Source organism: Elephas maximus, chromosome 19 (assembly GCF_024166365.1).
Source record: "Elephas maximus indicus isolate mEleMax1 chromosome 19, mEleMax1 primary haplotype, whole genome shotgun sequence".
NCBI classification, from domain to species: Eukaryota; Metazoa; Chordata; class Mammalia; order Proboscidea; family Elephantidae; genus Elephas; species Elephas maximus.
This window is the reverse complement of record NC_064837.1, coordinates 55,686,019-55,708,129: the sequence shown is the minus strand read 5'-3', so window position 1 is coordinate 55,708,129 and position 22,111 is coordinate 55,686,019. Positions and strand designations below refer to the sequence as shown.

The window sequence follows — 22,111 nt, the reverse complement described above, 5'->3', positions numbered from 1 at the left end:
TATATCCTGTGAGTGTGCCTCAACATCACCTGGAGAGCCTGATAAAATATGGCTGGGCCCTTTGCCGAGAGTTTCAGGTTTCTTGTGTGTTTCCCGGGTGATGCAGATGCTGCTGGTTTGGCACCGCCCTATGAGAACCATCGAATCTGTAAGAGACTCCTGTATTCCTCAGCCTCCCCCCACCCAGGGAGTTTTTATTCAAGACACACAACTGCTAATGCTATTACCTGGAGTTGCTGTGAAGGTCTAGGTCTTTCAAATCTACCATAGAGGCCTTTTTCGAAAAGAACCAAGGCTTGCTTTTGTGAATATAAGATTGAAAAGTGCATTTAAATGGTGATTTGGTGAACACTATTCTGACGTCTTGTACCGTGATGCTGGAAACTATGCCACTGGTATTTCCAATATCAGCAGGGTGGTATTTCAAATAGGGTCAATCTGTGGTGCACACTTTTTCGGTAGAGCTTCCAGACTCAGAGCAGGAAGAAAGGCCTGCTTCTGCTTCCAAAATACACAAAAACCGCATGGATTACAGTAAAAGGTTGTGCCATATAGTGCTGGAAGATGAGCCCCTAGGTCTTTGGAAGGTGCTCAAAATACACAGCCACAGCAGTGGACTCTAATCACAGAGATTGCACAGGAGTGGGCAACGTTTCCTGCTGTAGAGTTGGAGCTGATTCACAACAACTAGTAACATTTTCTGGGTAATAAAAAAAATCCGGGAGGGGAGGTAAAGCAGGATAATGAATAGATGGAAATATCCCTTAGGTACTAACGAGAACAAAAAGAAAAAAAAAGCGCAGCAATTACGGAGAGCAAAGCTTGAGCTGCCAAACAAAAGAACAGCTAGTTAGGTGCGGAAGCACATCGAGCCTTATGCCGCCATGACGGATAGGCGCGGAGGGAGAGGCGCGGGCGGTCCCAGGCCTGCGTGCTGACGTACTTCCGTGGGTGGTGCCAGCTGCCGCGAGCACGCTTGTTTCCGTCGCGCCTGCGCGGTTGGTTCCCGGAGCCCTGGTACGGTTGTGGCGGTTTACTGGGATCAGCTAACTGAAAAAGGTCGTGCGCTTTAACTCTAGGGGGAGATGCGCTCTAGTGCAGCGGTCAGGACCTTCCGTAAAGCCTGCAGGTGCCTATTCCCTGGGCGTGGGGGTCGCGTAGGTGGGGGGCTGCTGGAACGCTTGACGGAAAGGAGCAGCTTCCTCGGAAGACAGCTGAGGTGGTACGCGGCGCTCCCTGGGGGGAGCGAGCCGAGAGAAGCCCCCGAGTCCGGCGAGGGGAGCGAGGCACTGTTCGAGATCTGTCAGAGAAGGCATTTCCTCAGTGGAACCCAGCGGCAGCTTAGCCGAGATTCTCTTCTGAGCGGGTGCCACCCGGGCTTTGGACCCTTGGGCATAGAGTTGCGGAAGAACCTAGCCGCAGAATGGTGGTCGTCGGTGGTGGTGTTCAGGGAGCAGGTCTTCCCGGTGGACGCCCTCCACCACGAACCAGGCCCCTCGCTGCCGGGGGACAGTGCCTTCAGGTTAGTTGCTGCAGAAACCCTCCGCGAAATCTTGCAAGACAAAGAGCTGAGTAAGGAGCAGCTTGTAGCATTTCTTGAGAACTTATTAAAAACTCCTGGGAAGCTACGAGAGCACCTTCTTCACGGTATGCTTCACGATTTCTTGCTTCAAAATAGGTGCCGGGGGCGGAAAGGCAGGCTCGCTCGCTTTAAGGGATTGCAACTGGCCCTTTATTCACATGGAAGGAAAGTTGTCTGATTTTTAAGTAGTCGGGGATATTGATAATGCTTCTACCCAGAAGAAGGTCTACGGAATCGTTACTGTTCCTTAAAGAATCTTGTCTGAAGGACCTCGATTTCATTGGGCAGCCCTAGAATTTGAGAATTCAATCGAACAACCTTAGAACTAGGACCTAAATTCAATCATGTGTTTGAACCATTTGTTCGTTGTTGTCAAAATTTTTACTACCGCGGTTACTCTTTAGTTTTATACAGAACTGACAAAGCATTTTTTTCTAGCGCGAAAAGAAAGTGCCCTCCCCTCAATTTTTCGTATTGACTACTGATCCACGACCTGTTGTTTGAAGATCCGTTTAAGTAATATTTGAGTTAGCAAAATAATTGGGCAAATCAAGCTTTGTAAGTAATTCTTGAGCGAACACACAGTGATTTGTAGGGCACCATTTGCGGTTAAAGTCTTCTGAAAAAAAATTCAGGTTCTTTACAGTGACAGGCTTGCTGCTACAGCAAAATATTGTCCCTGTCATTTTCCATTAAGTGGTACTATAAAGTAACTTAAGATAACCTAAACGCCCACAGTTCTCTGACAAGTAGCACCCATTTCGTAGCTTTTTAAGATCTCCTTAATGAAATAAAGCAAACTGGTGAAAAAATGTGACAGTTTTGATTTATAGTGCTTTAATTATGCTGTGATGGCTTTCCTTTGGGATGTTAAATTATGGTCTGCTGATTTACCATGTCCCAGAACAAATCAATCTTTTTTTCCTTATCTCTGTTAAATGGCATCATCATCCTCCAGTTGCACTGACTTGGATGGAGACTCAGAAAATGAGACCCGGCTCTGTTAGCTCTCCATTCAAGCTTCTGTTTCTGTACCAGACATTTTCTTGCCTTCAGGAAACTTAAATTATTTGCAGATTCTCTGGTTGTCTAGAGTTTTTAGTCTAGAATTACAGTTTGCCACTTCATTCTATTCACAGTGCCCTTGCTGGCCTTCTTCCATGTCTGAACTACTATGATATCCTCTACTTATGAATAGTTTTAAAAAATTCTCAGTCATCATGTCTCCAAATACTGTTACCACTCCATTCTTTTACTTCTCCTGTGACAAATTATACACATATGTTAGGCCATTTCTCCATCTTGTCATCAACTTTCTTGAACACTTTAATCACATTTTAAAGTCCATGTCTAATAATTCAAATATATTTGTTTCTAGTATGTTTTCCTTTGAGCTTTTCGTTATTTAGGCTTTTTTTTTCTTGATAATCTAGGTAATTGTATGTATGAAAATTTGTAGGTATAAATGGAGGCTCTGGGTGGTGGTTTCTTCAGGGAGGGTTTACTTTTGCTTCTGGCAGGCAGCTAGAATGGGGACATATCTTTTTAATACCATCAGGGATTCAGCTGATTGGAGGCTCGACTTCAGTCTTTTCACTTCATCCCTACTCCTAGAGTATGGCCCTTTGAGTGCCCCAAATGAAAGCCTCTCAGGTGTTTACCAAGACCGCTCCTACTACTACGTGGGCCAGGAACTATGAACTTTGCTCTGTATTTCAGCCTCAGCTTTTCCGCTTGAGAATTGGCAAAGCAACACTAAATGTTGGGTTCTCCTCTTTAATCTCTTCTTGCCAAATCTTGGACCTTCAAGTCTTTGCTGCCTTGTTAGTGCTCCTTTCTTTAAACAAATGTGAAAAACAATTTTTTAACCAGCTTTTATCATTGTTGTTGACAAGCTAGTCTTTTCCAGAAGAGTAAATCTTAACTAACTGGAATGGGAAAAAAACCCAAACGCACTGCTATTGAGTCAATTCTGATTTGTGGCGACCCTGCAGGATACGGTAGAACTGCCCCCATAGGGTTTCCAAGGCTGTTATCTTTACAGAAGCAGACTGCCACGGCATTCTCCCAGGGAGTGGGCTGGTAGGTACAAACTGCCTACCTTCCAGTTAGCAACCAAGCATTTAACCACTGTGCCACACTGTTATTTAGTGGGATGTGGTCTGAGTGTGTAAAGAGTTACAAAGAAATCTTGAACCATAGAAATGTTGGAATTATAATTCTGAAGCTATATGTCTATTATAAGATAAAACAAATAGATAAATTAATGTTATTAGGAACCAAGATCTTCACTGTAAGAGAAAACAAGGTACAAATATAAAAGAAGGCAAGGAAAAATCCTGTACTGTTAAATTTGAATTGGTAATGTCAGTATGCACATAATTTAAAAAATATATGTATTTCCTAACTCTTCATTGAAAGGGCCTAGAAGCAGTGACACTCAGTAACAATGAGCATAGCTAGTGCCCACATCCTGGTTTCTAAAAACGAATCAGTGCTTGGAGAAATGGCTGATCCCAGGTTTGGGGCAGGGCAAGTACAAGGTGAGCTTGGGACATTTTATTGTACTAGTAAATAAAGAATTGCTCAAAGGCTAGTGGGGTCACATCAAAGAGACACAGGAACTGGCTTGAAGGGGGCTCCCACTGGCTAAATTTGGAACAAATTGAACATTAAAATGAATATTGATGATAATGGATGATAACATATTGAATACAATAAAAAATCCAAGAGTCCATAGTGTTAATTAGGGTATAGAGAAAGCTTAAGTTTTTAAAGAAGCTATGCAATAAATGGAAACCAATGGCATAGTGGTTAAGAGCTATGGCTGCTAATCAAAAGGTCAGCAGTTTGAATCCACCAGGTGCGCCTTGGAAACCAAATGGGGCAGTTCTACTCTAACAGGTTTTTTCCAGATATGCAGTAAATTGTAGAAATGAAAGATAGAAAAATCACCATTTTACCATTTTGCAATCCCCAGTGTAATAATTGATTCAAGCAAAGATCATCAATGGATTCTAAAATATTGGGTGAAAGATAGTTGAGCAGGGAAGTAATTTGATATTATGTTCCTCCTTCTTGTATGATGCATTAAGACATAGACATCAACTATACAGTACTCTTGCCAAAAATGATTAGCTCGGGTTATAAGGAGAAACAGACAAACCCCAAATGTGAGACCTTCTTTAACTGGTCCGGACTCATCCAAAGTTGGTTAATAACTAAGTTGGTTGGGGAAGGGTGAGACAAAATGTTCTAGATTACCCGTTTGTAATGGAAATGTCTACCTTGTACCTGTTCCACCACTGAACTTCGGAAGCAGATAACTTGTGTTCTGGATTTCACAGATAAAGAAGAAGTTTTGGATTTTGGACTTGGAGTTGATTTAAGACCTCTGCTATGTGTTTTACATGTGGCAGGGACATGAATTTTTGAGGACCAAAGGGTGGAATGCTATGGATTGATTTGTGTCCCCCAAAAATGTGTGTCAAGTGGGCTAGGCCAGGATTGTGTGATTGTCCACCATTTTGTGATCCGATGTGATTTCCTATGTGTCTTGAATCCTGCCTCTATGATGTTAATGAGACAGGACTCAATCTACAAGATTAGGTTGTGTTTTGAGTCAATCTCTTTTGAGATATAAAAGAAGCCAGCAGAGACAGGGGGACCTCATTACCACCAAGCAAGAGGAGCTAGGAGCGTGCCTTCTTTGAACCTGGGATCCCTGCACTGAGAAGCTCCTTGACCAGAGGAAGATTGATGACAAGGAACTTTGCCCAGAACTGAGAGAGGGAAAGCCTTCCCCTAGGGCTGGCACTTTGAATTCAGATTTCTAGCCTCCTAAACTGTGAGAGAATAAATTTTTCTTTGTTAAAGCCATCTGCTTTGGTATTTGTTATAGCAGCAATAGAAGACTAAGACAGTCTCCCAATAAAAATTACATGTTAAAGTCCACCTTTCAACCAAAGATTAGACAGGCCTATAAAACAAACAGCAATGCATGTGAGGAATGTGTTTCTTAGTTCAATCAAGTCTACGAGACCAAATGGACAACACCTGCCCAAAAGCAAAGACAAGAAGGCAGGAAGGGACAGGAAAACCGGACGAATGGACATGAGGCACCCGGGATGTAAAGGGAAAGAGGGAGAGTGCTGACATATTGTGGAGATTGCAACCAGTATCACAAAACAGTTTGTGTATAAATTTTTGAATGAGAACTAATTTGCACTGTAAACTTTCGCCTAAACACAATAAAACTTTGAAGTTTTTTGAATAAAAAAATAACATTTTAAAATTAAAAAAAGTTCTAGATTAAAGGAGATTATTGAGACCTAATAAAAATGCAGTGTATGAGCTTTAATTGGACCCTGGATTAAGGAGGAAAGAAAAAGTAATAAATGACATTTTTGGTGACAATTGGAGAAAATATAATATTGACTATATGTTGGGTGATATTGTGGCATTATGGTTAATTTTTTGTGGTATAATAATGGTATGCAGAAAATACTTCTATTTTTAGAAGATGCATGCTGAAGTATTTTGGGATGAACAAGAAAAAAGCAAATGTGGCAAAATGTTGACGATGAATCTAGGTGAAGGGTATATGGGTGTTTATCATACTATTTCAACATTTAGTGGAAAATCTGCAAACTAAAAAGTTTGGGGGAAACTACCTCAAATTAAACGGTAATCAGTTAAGATTTGCCTTAATAGCTACATGCTACTTGTATGACTGTGCTAACATTTTTATAATATTAATTTTTCAGAAACTTGACAAAAAATATTTGGGTTTATGGAATAGATTTATTTAACAACTGAGTTCTGTTTTGACAGGTGCCTTGAAGCACTATTTGAATTGCCTGGATCTGGTCAACAAGAGGCTACCTTATGGCCTTGCTCAGATTGGAGTGTGTTTTCATCCTGTTTCTGATACTGAGCAGACACCTCATGGTGTTAAAAGGTACAAAAAATTGCCAATAACTTGGCTGCGTATTTAAATAGTTAGGTCCTTTTCACTTTGGGATAAATTATGCCGCTTTCAAAGCAGTTAACTTTCTGGTATTTCTGATCTTTAAGAATTGGTGAGAAGACTGAAGCTTCCCTGGTATGGTTTACTTCTGCAAGAACTGCAAGCCAGTGGCTTGATTTCTGGCTACGTCATCGGCTGCTCTGGTGGAGAAAGGTACTACAATACTTTTAGTAATTAAAAGGTAAATTGTTTTAGTATCAAAGGTAATACTTCTATATAATAAATGAAATTTTATTTGATGTAGCTATATTATATTTGAATGAGACAGCTGCAACAAATCAAATATAAATTAAAAAAAACTCTTTTTAATGATTCTTATTTTTCCAAATAGCAAAGTTATTTCACTAAAGACATTTGTTGCTTTCTCTTTCATGCTCAGAAGCTTTTGTTGATAAGTCTTTATGTCCCAGGTAAAGCTCAGACTCCTTACCTGGCATTCCTGGCTGGTATAGAGTTTGACCCTTGCTCACTCTTACAGCTTTAGCTTTTGCTACCTACCTTTCTGAACTCTCCATATTAGTCAAAATGGTTTTTGAGCTAAAAAATTAGTGAGAACTCAGTAAATGGTAGCTCTTGTTATTGTTTTTATTACTAATACTCAATTGTTTTGATTTTTCCCATTTTTCACTTTTGCCCATGGTATACACCCTGTCTCAAATATCTTCTTTCCAAATCTGTCATCTTTCAAAGTCCATTCAAATCCCATGTTCTCCGCATAATCCCCCGACCCGCCCTAATTATAAGAGTAATCCTTTCCACATCTGAGTTCTTACCTGTACTTCCCATCTCTGCAGTCTCTTTAGCATTTGTTATGGATTGAATTATGTCCCCCCAAAATTGTGTATATTAACTTTGTTGGGCCATGATTCCCAGTATTCTATGGTTGTACCCCATTTTGTGATTATAATTTTATGTTAAAGAGAATTAGAATGGGATTGTAGCACCCTTGCCAGGTCACATCCCTGATCCAATATAAAGGGAGTTTCCCTGGGGTGTGGCCTGCACCACCTTTATCTCTCAAGAGATGAAAGGAAAGGGAAGTAAGCAGAGAGTTGGGGATCTCATACCACCAAGGAAGCAGCACCAGGGCCAGAGCGGATCCTTTGGACCCAGGGTCCCTGGCCTGAGAAGCTGTTCAACCAGAGGGGAAGATTGAGGACGAGGACCTTCTTCCAGAGCCAACAGAGAGAGAAAGCCTTCCCTTGGCGCTGATGCCTTGAATTTGGCCTTTTGGCCTACTTTGAGGAAATAAATTTCTCTTTGTTAAAGCCATCCACTTGTGGTATTTCTGTTATGGCAGCACTAGATGACTAAGACAGAATTTGGTTCCGTGAGAGTGGGGTGCTGCTCCAACAGATACCTGAAATGAGGAAGCAGTTTGGAAACTGAATGGATAGAGGATCAACAGCAGCAGAGGACCAGTGCAGCAGAGAACCTGCAACAGAAGAGAACTGGCAGCAGCAGAACCAGGAGACCAGCACCAGACAATGCAGGAGCTGACGCACAGAATGAGAGGGCTGAGTGCCTGTACACAGGAGGCTTTCTGGCAGAGTGGGGTGCCTCCGGGCACTTTTTGGTGGAGCTAGGCTTGCCGACCCACAGAGCAAGAAAGCTGAGTGCCTGTGCGCAGGAGGCTTCCTGGTGCAGTGGGATGCCTCCAAGCACTTATCAGTGGAGCTACAGAGCTTTGGAACGCTTGCCCCAGTAGGGCAGATGGAGGAGTGAGGCCCGAACAGCCAAGAGGCCAAGAAACCATGAAGCAGAAACTGAGGAGACAAGAAACACAAGCCAGGCTGTCTCAGCCTCAAAAGGTATGGCCAGGACCTCTGGGGTTTCAAAGCGTGGAGCCATGGCCTCTGGTGTTTCCAAGGGTGGAGTTGCCACTCAGATGGACTAGGAGAATGATGCGCCTAAACCTGAGGGAGCAGAGTTGCTGTCCCAGTGGGCGTGGAAGGTGGAGCTGATGCCCAGGGCTGAGGGGCCTCCATTCAGAATCCAGAGAGTGTGGCCAATATACCTGAGAGTCTGGAGGACAGGGCCATTGTGTAAATTGTCTCCAAAAACAGGATTATTTTCAAAGCTTTGAGGGCTAATGTGTTGTGCTGACTTCCTTGGTTCCTGCTAGCCCCTCTTTCCCTCCAGTTTCTCCCATTTGTAATGGAAATGTCTAGCTTGTGCCTGTTCTGCCATTGTACCCTTGGAATCAGGCAACTTGTATTCTAGATTTCACAGATGAAGAGGAATTTTTGGATTTTGGACTTGGAATTAAGACTTTTGCTCTGATATGATGGGGTGAATATGTTTTGCATCTTGCAAGGGTGTGTTTTGGGGCTGGGGCCAAAGGGTGGAATGGAAACCCTGGTGGTGTAGTGGTTAAGTGCTGTGGCTGCTAACCAAAGGGTCGGCAGTTCAAATCCACCAGGCGCTCCTTGGAAACTCTATGGGGAAGTTTTCTACCCTGTCCTATAGGGTCTCTATGAGTCGGACTCGACTCGACGGCATTGCGTTTGGTTTTTTGGTTTTAAAGGGTGGAATGTCATGAATTGAATTGTATCCCCCCTCAAAATGTGTGTATTAACTTGGTTAGGCCATGATTCCCAGTATTCTGTGTTTGTCCTCCATTTTGTGATTGTAATTTTATGTTAAAAGGATTAGGGTGGGATTATAACACCTTTACCAGGTGACATCCCTGATCCAATATAAAGGGAGTTTCCCTGGGGTGTGGCCTCTACCACCTTTTATCTCTCAAGAGATAAAAGGAAAGGGAAGTAAGCAGAGAGTTGGGGACCTCATAACTAGCAAGGAAGCAGCACCAGGAGCAGAGCAGGTCCTTTGGACATGGGATCCCTGTGCCTGAGAAGCTGTTCAACCAGAGGGGAAGATTGAGGACAAGGACCTTCCTCCAGAGCCAACAGAGAGAGAAAGCCTTCCCTTGGAGCTGATGCCTTGAATTTGGACTTTTAGCCTACTTTACTTTGAAGAAATAAATTTCTCTTTGTTAAAGCCATCCACTTGTGGTATTTCTGTTATGGCAGCACTAGATGACTAAGACAGTATTTAATCCTATACTGAGTTGCAGTTTCTGTTGTTTTGAGTTGCTATTTTGCTATTATACTTGTGTTACCTAAGAAGGGAAAAAGTTACATTAGTTCCTCGAGGGACAACATAGTGGGTTGGTTAAGAGCAAAGGCTCCAAGTCAGATTTTTGGTTTTGAATTCCAACTGTGTGACTTGGGACAAATTATTTGCCTCAGTTTTTTCATCTGTGAAATGAAAATAATAAAAGGAAGCACTGATATCAATGTTAACAGTTTTAACTATTGTAATTGAGGTCAAATGTTCTTCATAAATACTTTGCATCCCAGAAAGTATTGTAGGGCAACATTTTAAATATAAAGGATACTAAAAAATATATATATATTTTTTAAATAAATCATTATCTTGAGTAGTTCTAAGTAGTGAATTCTTGTGCTAACACCTATCAAACTCTATTGTGAAATGCATGATGAAAGCAGTAACAATATGTCAGAATACTAACCAGAGGACCTTAGGGATTTCTAGAAGATTGAGCTGTTAAAAAAAAAAAAAAAAAGTTTGAAAAGCCCTACCTTTCAACTCTGTTGTTCTGTAATTTATAATCAGGCTTTAGATTTTGCTGAAAAGAGTTGAAGTAAGCATTTTTGTCTTACCATTATTACCTTAGCTTTTCTCAGTTCTTAGAGAATCCCTACCCATGTTAAATGGGATAATCACAGCTAATCGAGTGCTTCACAAAAGGATAAAATAGTGTGCAGATGACACTTTCGTCTTCATCCTGCTTGGTTTACGCTTCCCTTCCCCCTCTTATTAACTGACCACAAAAAGACTGGATGGCACTGCCAGTTCTCTGTAGTTCTTTCAGGCTAAAAGTATTATTTTTAGCAGTATGTTTGCTTGTATTTAAATTTCACAGTTTCTATTTGGGACTTGACTAGTTTCAGTCATTTGCTGCATAAAAAGTTGCGGGTAACTTTAATTCTTAGAAAAAAAGATGACGGTGTGGATAAATTAACATTTATTTTAATAAATTAAGAAGACAAACTTAAGCTTTTCTTTTCCAGTTTGCAGTGAATGCATCTAACTTCAGCAGCAGTGAGTGTCAGGATGAAGAAGGACGAAAAGGAAACCAGCTTTACTACAATTTTCCCTGGGGAAAGGAGCCGATAGAAACCCTGTGGAATCTAGGAGATCATGAACTCTTACATACTTTTCCTGGAAATGTGTCTAAATTACACGTATGTTTTACCTTGAGCTCCCGTATAGCCTTTACCCAGGTTCTCCAATTGTGAACCTTTCTGAACCATTTGAGAATAAGTTGCAGACATGCTGCTCCAGTACCCTTAATACTCCAGTGTGTATTTCTCAAGTACAGGGCTCTCACCTACATAACAGATTCCTCATCAAAATCAGGAGATGAACAGTAATTCATTATTACCTTCCAACTCACAGGACCTTTCAAAGTTGATGAATTATCCCGATAATGTCTTTTATGCAGGGCTTGATACTGGTTCTTTTTGGTTCGACCCCTAGCTGAGAATTTGCTTTTCCACCCCTAGATTACTGAATCAGAATCAACATTTTTTTCTTATGTGTACCTGGAGATCCCTAAGAATCACCTGGGGATTTTATTAAAACGTAGATTCTGATTCAGTTTATTTGGGGGTAGAAATGGAAAATTCTCAGCAGGGGGTCCAACTGAAGCAAACCAGTTCAAAGCCCTGCTTTTATAGGTCCAGGGTTACGTATTTCATATAGTTGTCATGTCTCTAGTTCCATCATCTTCAAATAGATATTTCCCTCATCTTTCCTTATGTTTTACAACCATGACTTTTTTGAAGAGTACTTGCCAGTATCTTTGTAGAGTGTCTCAGTTTGGGTATGTCTAGTATTTCCTCATGATTTATGTATTTTTGCCAGGAATGCCACAGAAGTGCTGCGGTCCTCTTCTCAATACGTCATATAAGGGGGTTTATGATATCAATTTGTCCCGTTACTGGTGACAGTAATTATTGGTTAAGATGGTGTCCACCAGGTTTCTACACTGTAAGGCTAATAAGTAAGAAGGGCTCTTCTGAGCTTTATTAATAATATTCAAACAATTTTTATGTAAGAGTGTTGTTTCTCAAGATGTGATTGTTACCTAGAGAGCACTAAAGAAACAGTGATCCCCAGGTCCCACTCTGGGAGTTGGACCCAAGCACTGTTAGTGTTTTAAAACTCACAGGTGACTCTACTCTGTAGCCAGTTGTGACCCACTGATCTAAACCCCAGGCTCCCTGAAAGCAGAGAATGTGGGCCCAAGGCCTGGCATAGGCTTGGCACAGAGTGGGTGCTCAGCAAATGTTTGGAAAGTGAATGCATGATTCTGTGTGCTGATTTGTGTGTCTAAAATGTGTAATTTTAAGAAACAGTTCCGCTAAATGGTACTTTTATTTGTGTTCTGCTTTTCTGTGAAGGCCCGAGATGGACGGAAAAATGTGGTTCCTTGTGTTCTGTCTGTAAGTGGAGATCTAGACCGAGGCATGCTGGCTTACCTCTATGATTCTCTCCAGCTAACAGAGAACTCCTTTTCAAGAAAGAAACATCTTCATAGAAAGGTGCTTTTGATATTTCAGAGATAGACTTGGGAAACTAAAAATAGATGTTTTTCCCTTTTTTTGTTAGTGTGCTCAGTTTCTAACAAACTCTGAATAACAAATTTCTTTTAGTGCAAGTAATTTAACTATTCTTCGGTTTTTGGAATCTAGCCTCAGGAATAATAGTCAGGTTCTAAGAATAGAGAAATCCCAAAGATATTTCTGTTCGATCATGAGGCAGCAGCCATCTCTATGGTTCTTAGCCCCTGAGCCTTTCCACTGATAGCTTCCATTAGTGTTAGAAGCTGGTTAGTAAGTAGGAGTGTAAGCAGGAGTTTAAGAAAGACAGGACCTGCAAGACCTGTGGTATTGACCTCTCTGCCCTAGGGATCTGGCTTCTGGTCTTGCTCCAAGTGACTGACCACCAGCTCATAGAGGCTACATATGAACCTTGATCAAGAGAAAGGCTTATTTTAAGGAAATCAGGAGAAAGTTCGGGTTGAAGTTACAAGAGAGAAAAGAAATGACTACTGCAGTAAGATTTTGGAGGAAATGGAAAGAATCAAGAGCACAAGTGGTGGGATTTGCCTTGAAATGGAGTTATTTGAAACAGCAGGGAAGAAAAGAAAGGTGGTGTGGATAGAGTAAATAGCCCACCAGGACTGGTTAGCCATTGAAGGATGTTTTACTGTATTTCCTCAGGCAATTAGGCAAGGTTATTAGCTTAAAATGTAGAGAAGTGATAGTAGTTTTTAAGTGGCAAGAGCTTGGAATAGCTATATTTCCCTTGAATGTGAAAGGAAGCTGCCTAAAATTAAAAGTTTTAACAAGTAATGTTGAGTGCCCAGCAGGCATCTGAAACCATGAGTTTGTAGCACCATTCTATAGGGTTAAATAATTTATCATGCCATGCTCATGTTGTCTCATATAAGCATAGAGAAAGGAGCCCTGGTAGCGCAGTGGTTAAGGTGATTGACTGCTAAACGCAAAGTTGGTGTGTTGAAACCATCAGTGGCTCCAAGGAAGATGTGGCAGTCTGCTTGTAGAGATTTACAGCCCCATGAGAAGCCCTGTGGGGTCGCTATGTGTTGGATTCAACTCGACGGCGGTGGATGGGGGGCGTAGAGAAGTCCAATTACAGACTTATTCTCGGGGCTGGGGTTTATAAGATATATATTACAAACAATTAAGGGGGGATCCTTTCTTTCTCTTATACCCCATATCCAAACCATTAGCAAATCCTATTTGACTCTACTTTCAAAACATTTTCTGAATCTGACCATTTCAACACCTTACCGCCTCCACTGCTACCACCCTGGCTTAACCACCACCCCTGCCCCCAACCCGCCAGTGGCTATTTAAAAATGTGCAGGCTATGTTGTTTCTCCTCTCAAAGCACTCCAGTAAGCTCCTCAGGTCACTTGGAAGGAGAGCCCCTAGAATGTTTTGCGGAACGCTTTCCTTTTTGACCTTGTTGCCTACTACTCTCCACCTCAGTCCACTCCAGCAGCACTGACCTTGCTGTTTCTAGAGCCTGCTAGGCATGCTGTCAACCCAGACCTTGTCACTGTTTTCCCCTTTGCCTGGAATGTTCTTCTTCCATTAGCCACACGTCTTGCTCTCCCACCTCCTTTCAAGTCTGCTCAAATGTCATCTCAGGGAGGTGGCCTTCTCTGACCTGCTTATTTAAAATTGCAAGTAGCCGCCTACTCTCTACCCTTTGCCAACAGTCTCTAGTCCTCCCATCCGCCCACTTTTTTTTTTTTTAACGCTTACGACCTTCAAATATATCATTTATCTATCTCTTATCTGTTTCTCCCCACCGTGAGGGACAGGAATTTTTGTCCCCAGCACCTAGAACTGTTTTTGGCACATAATAGCCATTCATGTATTTGTTGAGTAGATAGATGGATGAGAAAAGTAGTAGATTTGGGGAAGACAGAATCCAACTGATAAACCATGTGGCCCAGGCTGGATAGGGAGGGAAGTGCTTCTGGAAGAAAAGGCAGTTTGATTGAGGGAAAATGCAGTGTTCAGAAAATGGGAAAGCAGTTAATTGATTTTTGCAAAGCATCTAAGTGGAGACTATTAGGCAGCCCGATAAAGACAACTGACTACATCGTTGGGTGGTCTTTCATGACCTCAGATAGCTTTCAGTTTCACACAGAAATTCTTAACTGTTTGAGAAGCTTCAGATTTGTTGGTACTTATGTTATATTTAAACAAGATGCACTGTCCTTCCCCTCCTCTCTTTTAATTGCCTTAGGTACTTAAACTTCACCCTTGTTTAGCCCCTATTAAGGTTGCTTTGGATGTGGGAAGAGGCCCAACAGTGGAACTAAGACAGGTGGGTTGAATGAGTTTTAATGTTATGATTTCGATTATAACCATTATTTCAAGCAAATAAGTAACTTGCCATTTAAAATTTTATTTTGATTCATTGCTTTTTTAAAAATCTTTAATTGAATAATGAATTGTGGATAGAATCTGTGGTTAATTATAGATAATTCAAAATGTAGTAAAGAATCTGAGTACTGTTCAGTGGATTTTGCTTTTCAAGTCATGCTCAGTCATAGTTGCTTTTTTTTAACGAGTATAGATTTGGTAATAAAAATATTTATGCTGATGCCTAGTGAATTATTTCTTGTCCCTTTCCTCTTTTAACTTAAAACTTTCAAAACTTGTTGGTATAAGCAAATGTTCTAGATCAAGGATTTATTAAATATATAATTATTACATAATCTTAGAAAGTTTTTTTTCTTAGAAAAGCCAGGGGGTGATTTTAGTTTCTTTCCAGAGACCTCTTCTAACTTGTTGCCATCGAGTCAGTGCCAACTCATAGCGACCCTGTAGGACAGAGTAGAACTGCCCCATAGGGTTTCCAAGGCTATAATCTTTGGGGAAGTAGACTGCCATATCTTTCTCCCGTGGAGCAGCTGGTGGGTACAAACCGCCGACCTTTGGGTTAGCGGAACACTTAACCACTGTGCCACCAGGGCTCCTTCAGAGACCCCTTCAGCAGTCATCGTTTCTGTTAGGGCGACTGAGACCCATCCAGGACCCAAGTGAGGCCACTACTGGGTTGTAAAGACTAAAGGTCGTAGCTCTCTGAGCCTGGATCTCTGTTGGCTCTGGAGGAAGGTCCTTCTCATCAGTCTTCCTCTGGGCTAGGAGAGGATGGTGGAGATAGGGAGTTCAAGGACAGGGGAGACCATTGTTTTCCCCTTCACTTACTTTCTGCACCTCCCCCAGCACTGTGGCAGTCTCCCATTACCCTGGTGTAGGTAGCAAGTTCCTGGGTTTTTTGCCTGACAGACAAAAACTCTACCCTCTAGACTTTTGTCATTATGGTTGCAGACATTTTTTGTTTCTTTATCAGATTATAGTAGTTTTATGTGCCTTGAGTGTTTTTAATATACCTAAAGGATTTTTTTTTTTTTTAAAGGATAGTGTGTTGTATATCGTATTCTGTTTCTAACATTTTCCCCTTAGCAAATATGATAGAGAAAATCTTTATGCATGTCACTTTCTGGGCCATGCAAAAGTTTTTCCTGGATTATATACATAGGGATGGAATTTCTGGATAAAATTAAAATGTATTCGTAATTCCATTGTGTCGGCTAGATTGTTCTCCGGAATGGCTGCACTTCCTTGCATTCTCAGCCATGGTGTATTCAGGGTCTCATTTCTTCATGTCTTCACCAGTACCTACTCATGCTTAGACCTTTTTCCTTCTTTTCTACATTCCATTGGGAGGGTCACGTTTTCTGTTGGTAACCACTAACTTACGTCCTAGGGTAAAATCACCACAAAGTTATAGTAAAGCAAAAAGAAAGATTTTACTCAGTGTATATTCAAAGAGGCAAAAGCAGGAAATGGACAAGCCTGTTGTCATAGCCCTGTCTGCCTGAGTCCAAGGAATATTACAGAATAAGCAGAAGTCGAAAAACGGACAGACTCTGCCAGAGCCATGTCTGCCAGAGCCTGAGGAACGTTACAGAGTTGTCGGTATAATCATTACAAATGGGTAAAATCATCGAAAGCTTCACCTTTTCACAGATTGGCTAAAATCCCGGTGATTCTGTATTTTGAATCATCTTTCTTAGTAATCCTTGGTACAAGTTTCAGTAACGACAGCCAGGAGGGTCTTCACTGGTCCAACAAATCTTACTGTTTACTCAGTGCTAATAGAAAAAAGTGGAAAATACGTGGGTCTTTTGTCCTCTGTTTTGATTATTTTATGTGAAAGCCTCCCTGAAAGATGTTTCTCAGGATTGTCCTAGCTATTGTTTTTGTATCTCAGGGCCCAGTTGCTGTGTCCTTGTAAGCCCTGCTCCAGCTGGGTCACATTCAAGGGCCGGGAATAATGACTCCAATGTTATCTCATATATCACTTATTAAATCCTATACTTAATGTTTATTTTTCCCTGTTAATTTGTTAGTTTTTTTAGTACCTATAGCCTCATATGCCTCAAAAATATCAAGTCGGCCACTTCTCTCTGGTCTTTCCCTGGGACCTTGTTAGAAACGTAAATTCTTGAGCTCCACTTCAGGCCCACTGACTCAAAAACTCAGAGGGAGGCCGAGCAGTCTGTTTTAACCAGCCCTCCAGGTGATTCCAGTGCTGGATACAGTTTGCCAAAGGATGTTTTAGGTCAGTCACCCTCGCCTGCTAGGGGACATCTGGTAATGTCTGGAGACATTTTTGGTTGTCACACGGAGGTAGGGGTGTGGTGCTACAGGCATCTGCTAAATATCCTTTGTCAGTAGTATGGAGATTGAGAAATCTTGCTCTAGATTTTTAGTTCTAGATTGTTGAGGATGCTTTTAATTTTGCTCTGTTTTGCTTTACCATTGCTTGTTAAGAAAACAGTAAAGTTTACTATGTCATTTACTCCTTATTACTTCTGTATTTCCAGCCAGGCTTTCGTCTCCAGCATTCTGCTAAAGCTAGGCTTGTCAAGGTCACTGATAACCTCTGTCTTAGTCATATAGTGCTGCAGTAACAGAAATACTACACGCGGTTGGCTTTAACAAAGAGAAATATATTTCCTCAGTAAAGTAGGCTAGAAGTCCATATTTAGGGCCTCAGCTCCAGGGTAAGGCTTTTTCTCTCTTTTGGCTCTGGAGGAAGGTCCTTCTCATCAGTTTTCCCCTGGACTAGGAGAGGAGCTTCTCTGCGCAGGAACTCCAGGTCCAAAGGACGTGCTATGCTCCCAGCACTGCTCTCTTGGTGGTATGAGGTCTCCCCTCTCTGCTCTCTTCCCTAGGGAAACTCCCTTTACATTGGATCAAGGATGTGACCTGAGCAAGGGTTATTACCGTCCCACCCTAATCCTCATTAACATAGTCTAATCTTGCCTCATTAACCAGAGGCAAAGATTAGGATTTACAGCACACAGGAAAATCCTATCAATCACAAAATGGAGGACAACCACACAATACTGGGAATCATGGCCTAACCAAGTTGACACATATTTTGGGGGGACAAAATCCAATCCATGACAACCTCCATCTTGCAAATCAAGTGGTGAATTCCCAGTTCTCATCTTAGGTCACTATCAGCAGGATTTACACAATCATTCTCTTCTTTTTTATTTTTAATCATTTCTCTTATCTTAAAACACTTTCTTTAGTTGGCTTTTGGGACACTGCTTTCCTGGTTTTTCCTCATACATTTGTGACTTTCTCTTTAGTCTTTTTTCACTGGTTCTTCCTTCTCTTCCTGGCATGGTAGTGTACCATAGGGCTCAGCTCAGGACTCTTCAGATGAGTTTGGACCTACAGGTTTTGTCTGCTATAACCTGTTTTAGTTTTGTTTGCTGGTATCTTGAATGTCAATGGTAATAAAAATTCTTAGGCTTGGCATAAAGATTTCAGAAGATTTGCATTTAGTATAGGCAGTCGCCAGGTTAGGAAAGTCTGACTTAGTACAACCTATAATTACGAACCAAGTCCTGTAAAGCCTATTATATTAAAAATTCAAGGCGCATACAGTGGTTTGTAATAACAAACAAGTATTACTTTGCCACACCCAGTTTCCCAGGACCATGGCACCCAGCCTGGCTGCTCCCCGCCCCCACTCCCCAGCTGGGCTCGCCCCTCTGGTTGTAACCCCTCTGCCCGGCTTACCCACCCCCTACCCAGCCTTGGCTCGCTTGCCCTGGTTCCCCCCTCACTGCCCAGCTTGCTCCCAGTACACCCTCTCGGGCTTGGCCCCTGCTCCTGCCCCACTGGCCTACCATTCCTCAGCTAGGGGTGACCCTTCATCTCACAGCCCTGTGCCTAGGGCAGCAGCAGCTCCAGACATTCTGAGGGACCTGAGGTGGGAGACTCACCAGTCTGTGGTATGCCATCATCTTTGTTTCCTATCCTTTCACCAGGCCAGGAAGGGAGAGAGGGAACTAGAAGGGCTGCTTCTGCTGCAGGGGTGGTGGGCCCCAAGGCACAGGCAGGGCTGGGGGCAGGTGTGTTTCTTTAATGTTTTTTATGCATAGAAAGGTACACTATATACTCATACTAAGACAAGTACTTGGCTAACTGCGTTCATAATCTGGGGACTGCCCATATTCAGCTTTACAGTGCTTAATTTCTTCACTTTCAGAGGAACTATATATTTGTAAAGTAGATAGTTTAAAAATTGTAAACATTATCATCATATAATTAAAGGAATTTTTACCCACTTGGAGCCCTGGTGGTGCGGTGGTAAGAGCTTAGCTGCTAATCAAAAAAGGAGACTGTTTGAATCCACCAGCCACTCTTTGGAAATCCTACGGGGCAGTTCTACTCTGTAGTCCTGTAGGGTCACTATGACTTGGGATCAACTTGCCAGCAACGGGTTTGGTTTTTCGTTCTACCCATTTTGGAGATTGAAGAACGTGATTTGTGGTTTGGCAAAAATAGAGCAGTTACTCTGACTACTTTTATTTGTTTCATATTTGAAGCTTTTATATTTTCCCTCAGGTTTGTCAAGGGCTATTTAATGAACTATTAGAAAATGGAATTTCTGTGTGGCCTGGTTATTTGGAAACTGTGCAGTCCTCATTGGAACAACTTTATTCAAAGTAAGAAAAATTGTCTTCCTTGTCATTAAAAAATGTGTTTATTCAGAGTTTTACATTATATGTTATTTTACTTTATATGTGTAACAGAAACAAATCTCTTCCAAATATACATAAAATATCATTTTAAGTTGTTCCTGACTTTGCCTTTTACAGAATCCTGTGCTCTTAGTTAATTGATGCAGCAGAGAATTGTATATTTATCCAGCAGGTATATTTGAGCATGTACAATGTGCAGCTCCAAGACATAATACCCTGAAGCATGTATAATTCCATTTTTCAACTTATCAGGAGTGGAATTATGCATATTGGATGCATTTTTTGAATCAGGACTGAAGGGGCTTTCCTTGCCAGCATTCTGGTTCATTCCGAGACTGAGTGGAAGATAATTCTATCACCCATATCTGTTGGTGGTGAAGTTTGCATTTTGTTCTTCGGTTCTTTGGTAACTTGTTAAAATATACCTTTCAGATGATGTCAGCATAGAAATAGGTTTCTATAGATAGAGCAACTATTGGTTTTATCATATATAAAATGAAAGGGTGGTACTTGAACTTTCTAGTCCTCTCAGGTTCTAAAATCTTATCCTTTGAGTCACGTAGACATTATCAAATCACAGTTGTCCTTTCTGTGGTAAAGGCATTATTGTCCCAGAATATTTTTATCCAAGTATTTAGTCAGCACTGACTGTGTTTTATCCACGTACTTAGTAAGCACCTACTGCTACGCACTTTGATACTGCAGTGAACAAGATAGAAAATTTCTCTTTTTTTCAGCACTCACAAAATGGTTAGCTGCAGGTCATATAAGTGCAAATATACCCAGAACCCAGGTCAGGGGCTGACACTTGTGCAGTCCAAGCCTAGTTCTGTCTGTGTGAGGGGTAAGGTGGACAGGCCTGCGCTGGTCCTCAGTAGAAATAAGCTAGCCCTGAAAAAGAACTTTATCCTGTTTTATCCCCCAAGGCCAGTGCAATTTTAGTCATATTGGCAAAACTAAAACATTACTATTGAAAATCCACAGGTACCAACACCAGCATCCTTTATATTCTAGTGGGACAAAATAGACAGTAAACAAACAAAGAGATAATTTCTGATGGAATCCTACAAAGAAAATAAGCAGTAATGAGGTCGTATGATCGGACTGGTGTGGATATAGTCAGTTATTGCTTAACTGGAACTAGTGATACGTTGTGTACTGGATCTTTATTATATTTATTATAAGAGACTTTATTCTAACATAATTTTGTCCAAGTACCAGAAAGGCTGAGGTTATTATGAGGTTCATCCATAATGTCCCCCCAAATAATATGTTAAGGTATCAGTGTTTATTTTTCAGATTTTATTATTTATCAACTATTGCAATAAGTTAGAAATTCTCTGAAAGTTTGAATATGCTTCAGAAACTTGAAAAAATCTTTTGTTTGGTCCAGCTCTCAAGCCCTTTTTTTTGAGTTTTGACTTTTGCAAGTGGCATGGACTCTAAAGTAATTAAAGCTGATGATGCTGTAAATTTACAGTTTGTATCTATGCTCATGTATTTTGTTCAACTGCTTTGTTCTTAGGTATGATGAAATGAGTATCCTTTTCACAGTTTTGGTTACTGAAGCAACTTTGGAGAATGGATTAATCCATCTGAGAAGTAGAGACACCACGATGAAGGAAATGATGCATATATCCAAAGTAAAAGACTTTTTAACCAAGTATATATCATCGGCTAGGGATGTCTAAAACCAAAAAAAAACCCAACCTATTTATAAAATAAATATTTTTCGTTCCTAATTTGGTTGTCTTATATTAGCTTAGTTTTTTTTTATCGTCTTTGCTCTTAAGAAGTGGACATTTTTTATGCTTTCTTTCATTCAGTTTTTATTACATTTCTTGGTGTATTGTATAAGTTAGGAATGTGTTCGGCTACAAAAAACAAAAAATTCTACTATACTGTATTAAGAGCAAATTGGGGGTTTTTCTTATATAACAAGATACCTAGAGGATAGACTGTCTAGAGTGGGTATAGCTGTTTATACTTAGGGGCCCAGGCTTTATCTTTCTCCCCCACCATCTTTACTACTGCAGTATACTGAGTTACTTAATATGGCCCTTCTAGCCATAGTCTTTGTGACTCCACACAATGATTGGGTGGGATGACTATGCAGATGAGGTGCTCGGACCCACCAAGGGACTGGACAGCTTGCTGCTGATGCAAATAAGGTGCATGGATGCCTTGGGGGTGGGACCATGCAAATAAGTTGTATGGAACCCTAACGAGGGGATTGGTCGATTTTGCCATCCCACAAGGCTTAAAGGGAGACACAGAGGGAGGGAGGAGCTGTAGCATGGAAGACAGTGAGAGGTGGCAGTGCAGCAGTAGCAAGAGGGAAAGTGGCACGAGATGGCTGCTCTGGGGCTTGCTGACCCATGGAGCTAGGAGCTCTGTAACACTTGGCTGAGCAGAGCAGAGGTGAGACCAAGAGGCCAAGGGCTAGAGAGAGGCCTGTCTGTGGGCAGAGCCAGGAAGAAGCTGTCCTTATCAAAGAATTGTATCCTGAGTTGTTTCTGATCCCAAGTTGTACCCTGTTACTTCTCTAATAAACCAATTCACTGTAAGTACAATTTGTGAGTTCTGTGAGACACTGCAGCAAGTTACAAACCCAAAGATAGGAGGGAGAGTACTGGGGGCAGGGGGAGCAGCTGATGTTAGAGATGATGGAGTGGTACAGCAGTTTGGAAAAGTTGGCGATTTGGGACATCTTTAACTTCTGCCTCATATGAACCAGGTTTGTGCTGATCTTTATAAAAGAAATTATTCATTTAAGTACTTTAGT

At 41.4% G+C, this 22,111-nt stretch overlaps 1 protein-coding gene across 3 annotated transcripts; it reads left to right on the top strand.

The window, feature by feature from the left end:
• Positions 1-839: 839 nt before the first annotated feature.
• Positions 840-21,083, top strand: POLG2 (DNA polymerase gamma 2, accessory subunit). 3 transcript variants are annotated; one of them, XM_049860189.1, is made up of 8 exons: positions 842-1,647; positions 6,416-6,542; positions 6,659-6,764; positions 10,712-10,885; positions 12,107-12,247; positions 14,493-14,573; positions 19,190-19,290; positions 20,852-21,083. In XM_049860189.1, exons 1-8 carry the CDS (start codon positions 1,086-1,088, stop codon positions 21,015-21,017), a joined length of 1,458 nt encoding a protein of 485 aa, XP_049716146.1. In that variant the 5' UTR covers positions 842-1,085; the 3' UTR covers positions 21,018-21,083. The 3 variants fall into 3 exon arrangements, with proteins under 3 accessions (XP_049716147.1, XP_049716146.1, XP_049716148.1); XM_049860190.1 differs by lacking the exon at positions 14,493-14,573 and having other exon boundaries at positions 840-1,647; XM_049860191.1 differs by lacking the exon at positions 20,852-21,083 and having other exon boundaries at positions 845-1,647; positions 14,518-14,573; positions 19,190-19,219.
• Positions 21,084-22,111: the final 1,028 nt, after the last annotated feature.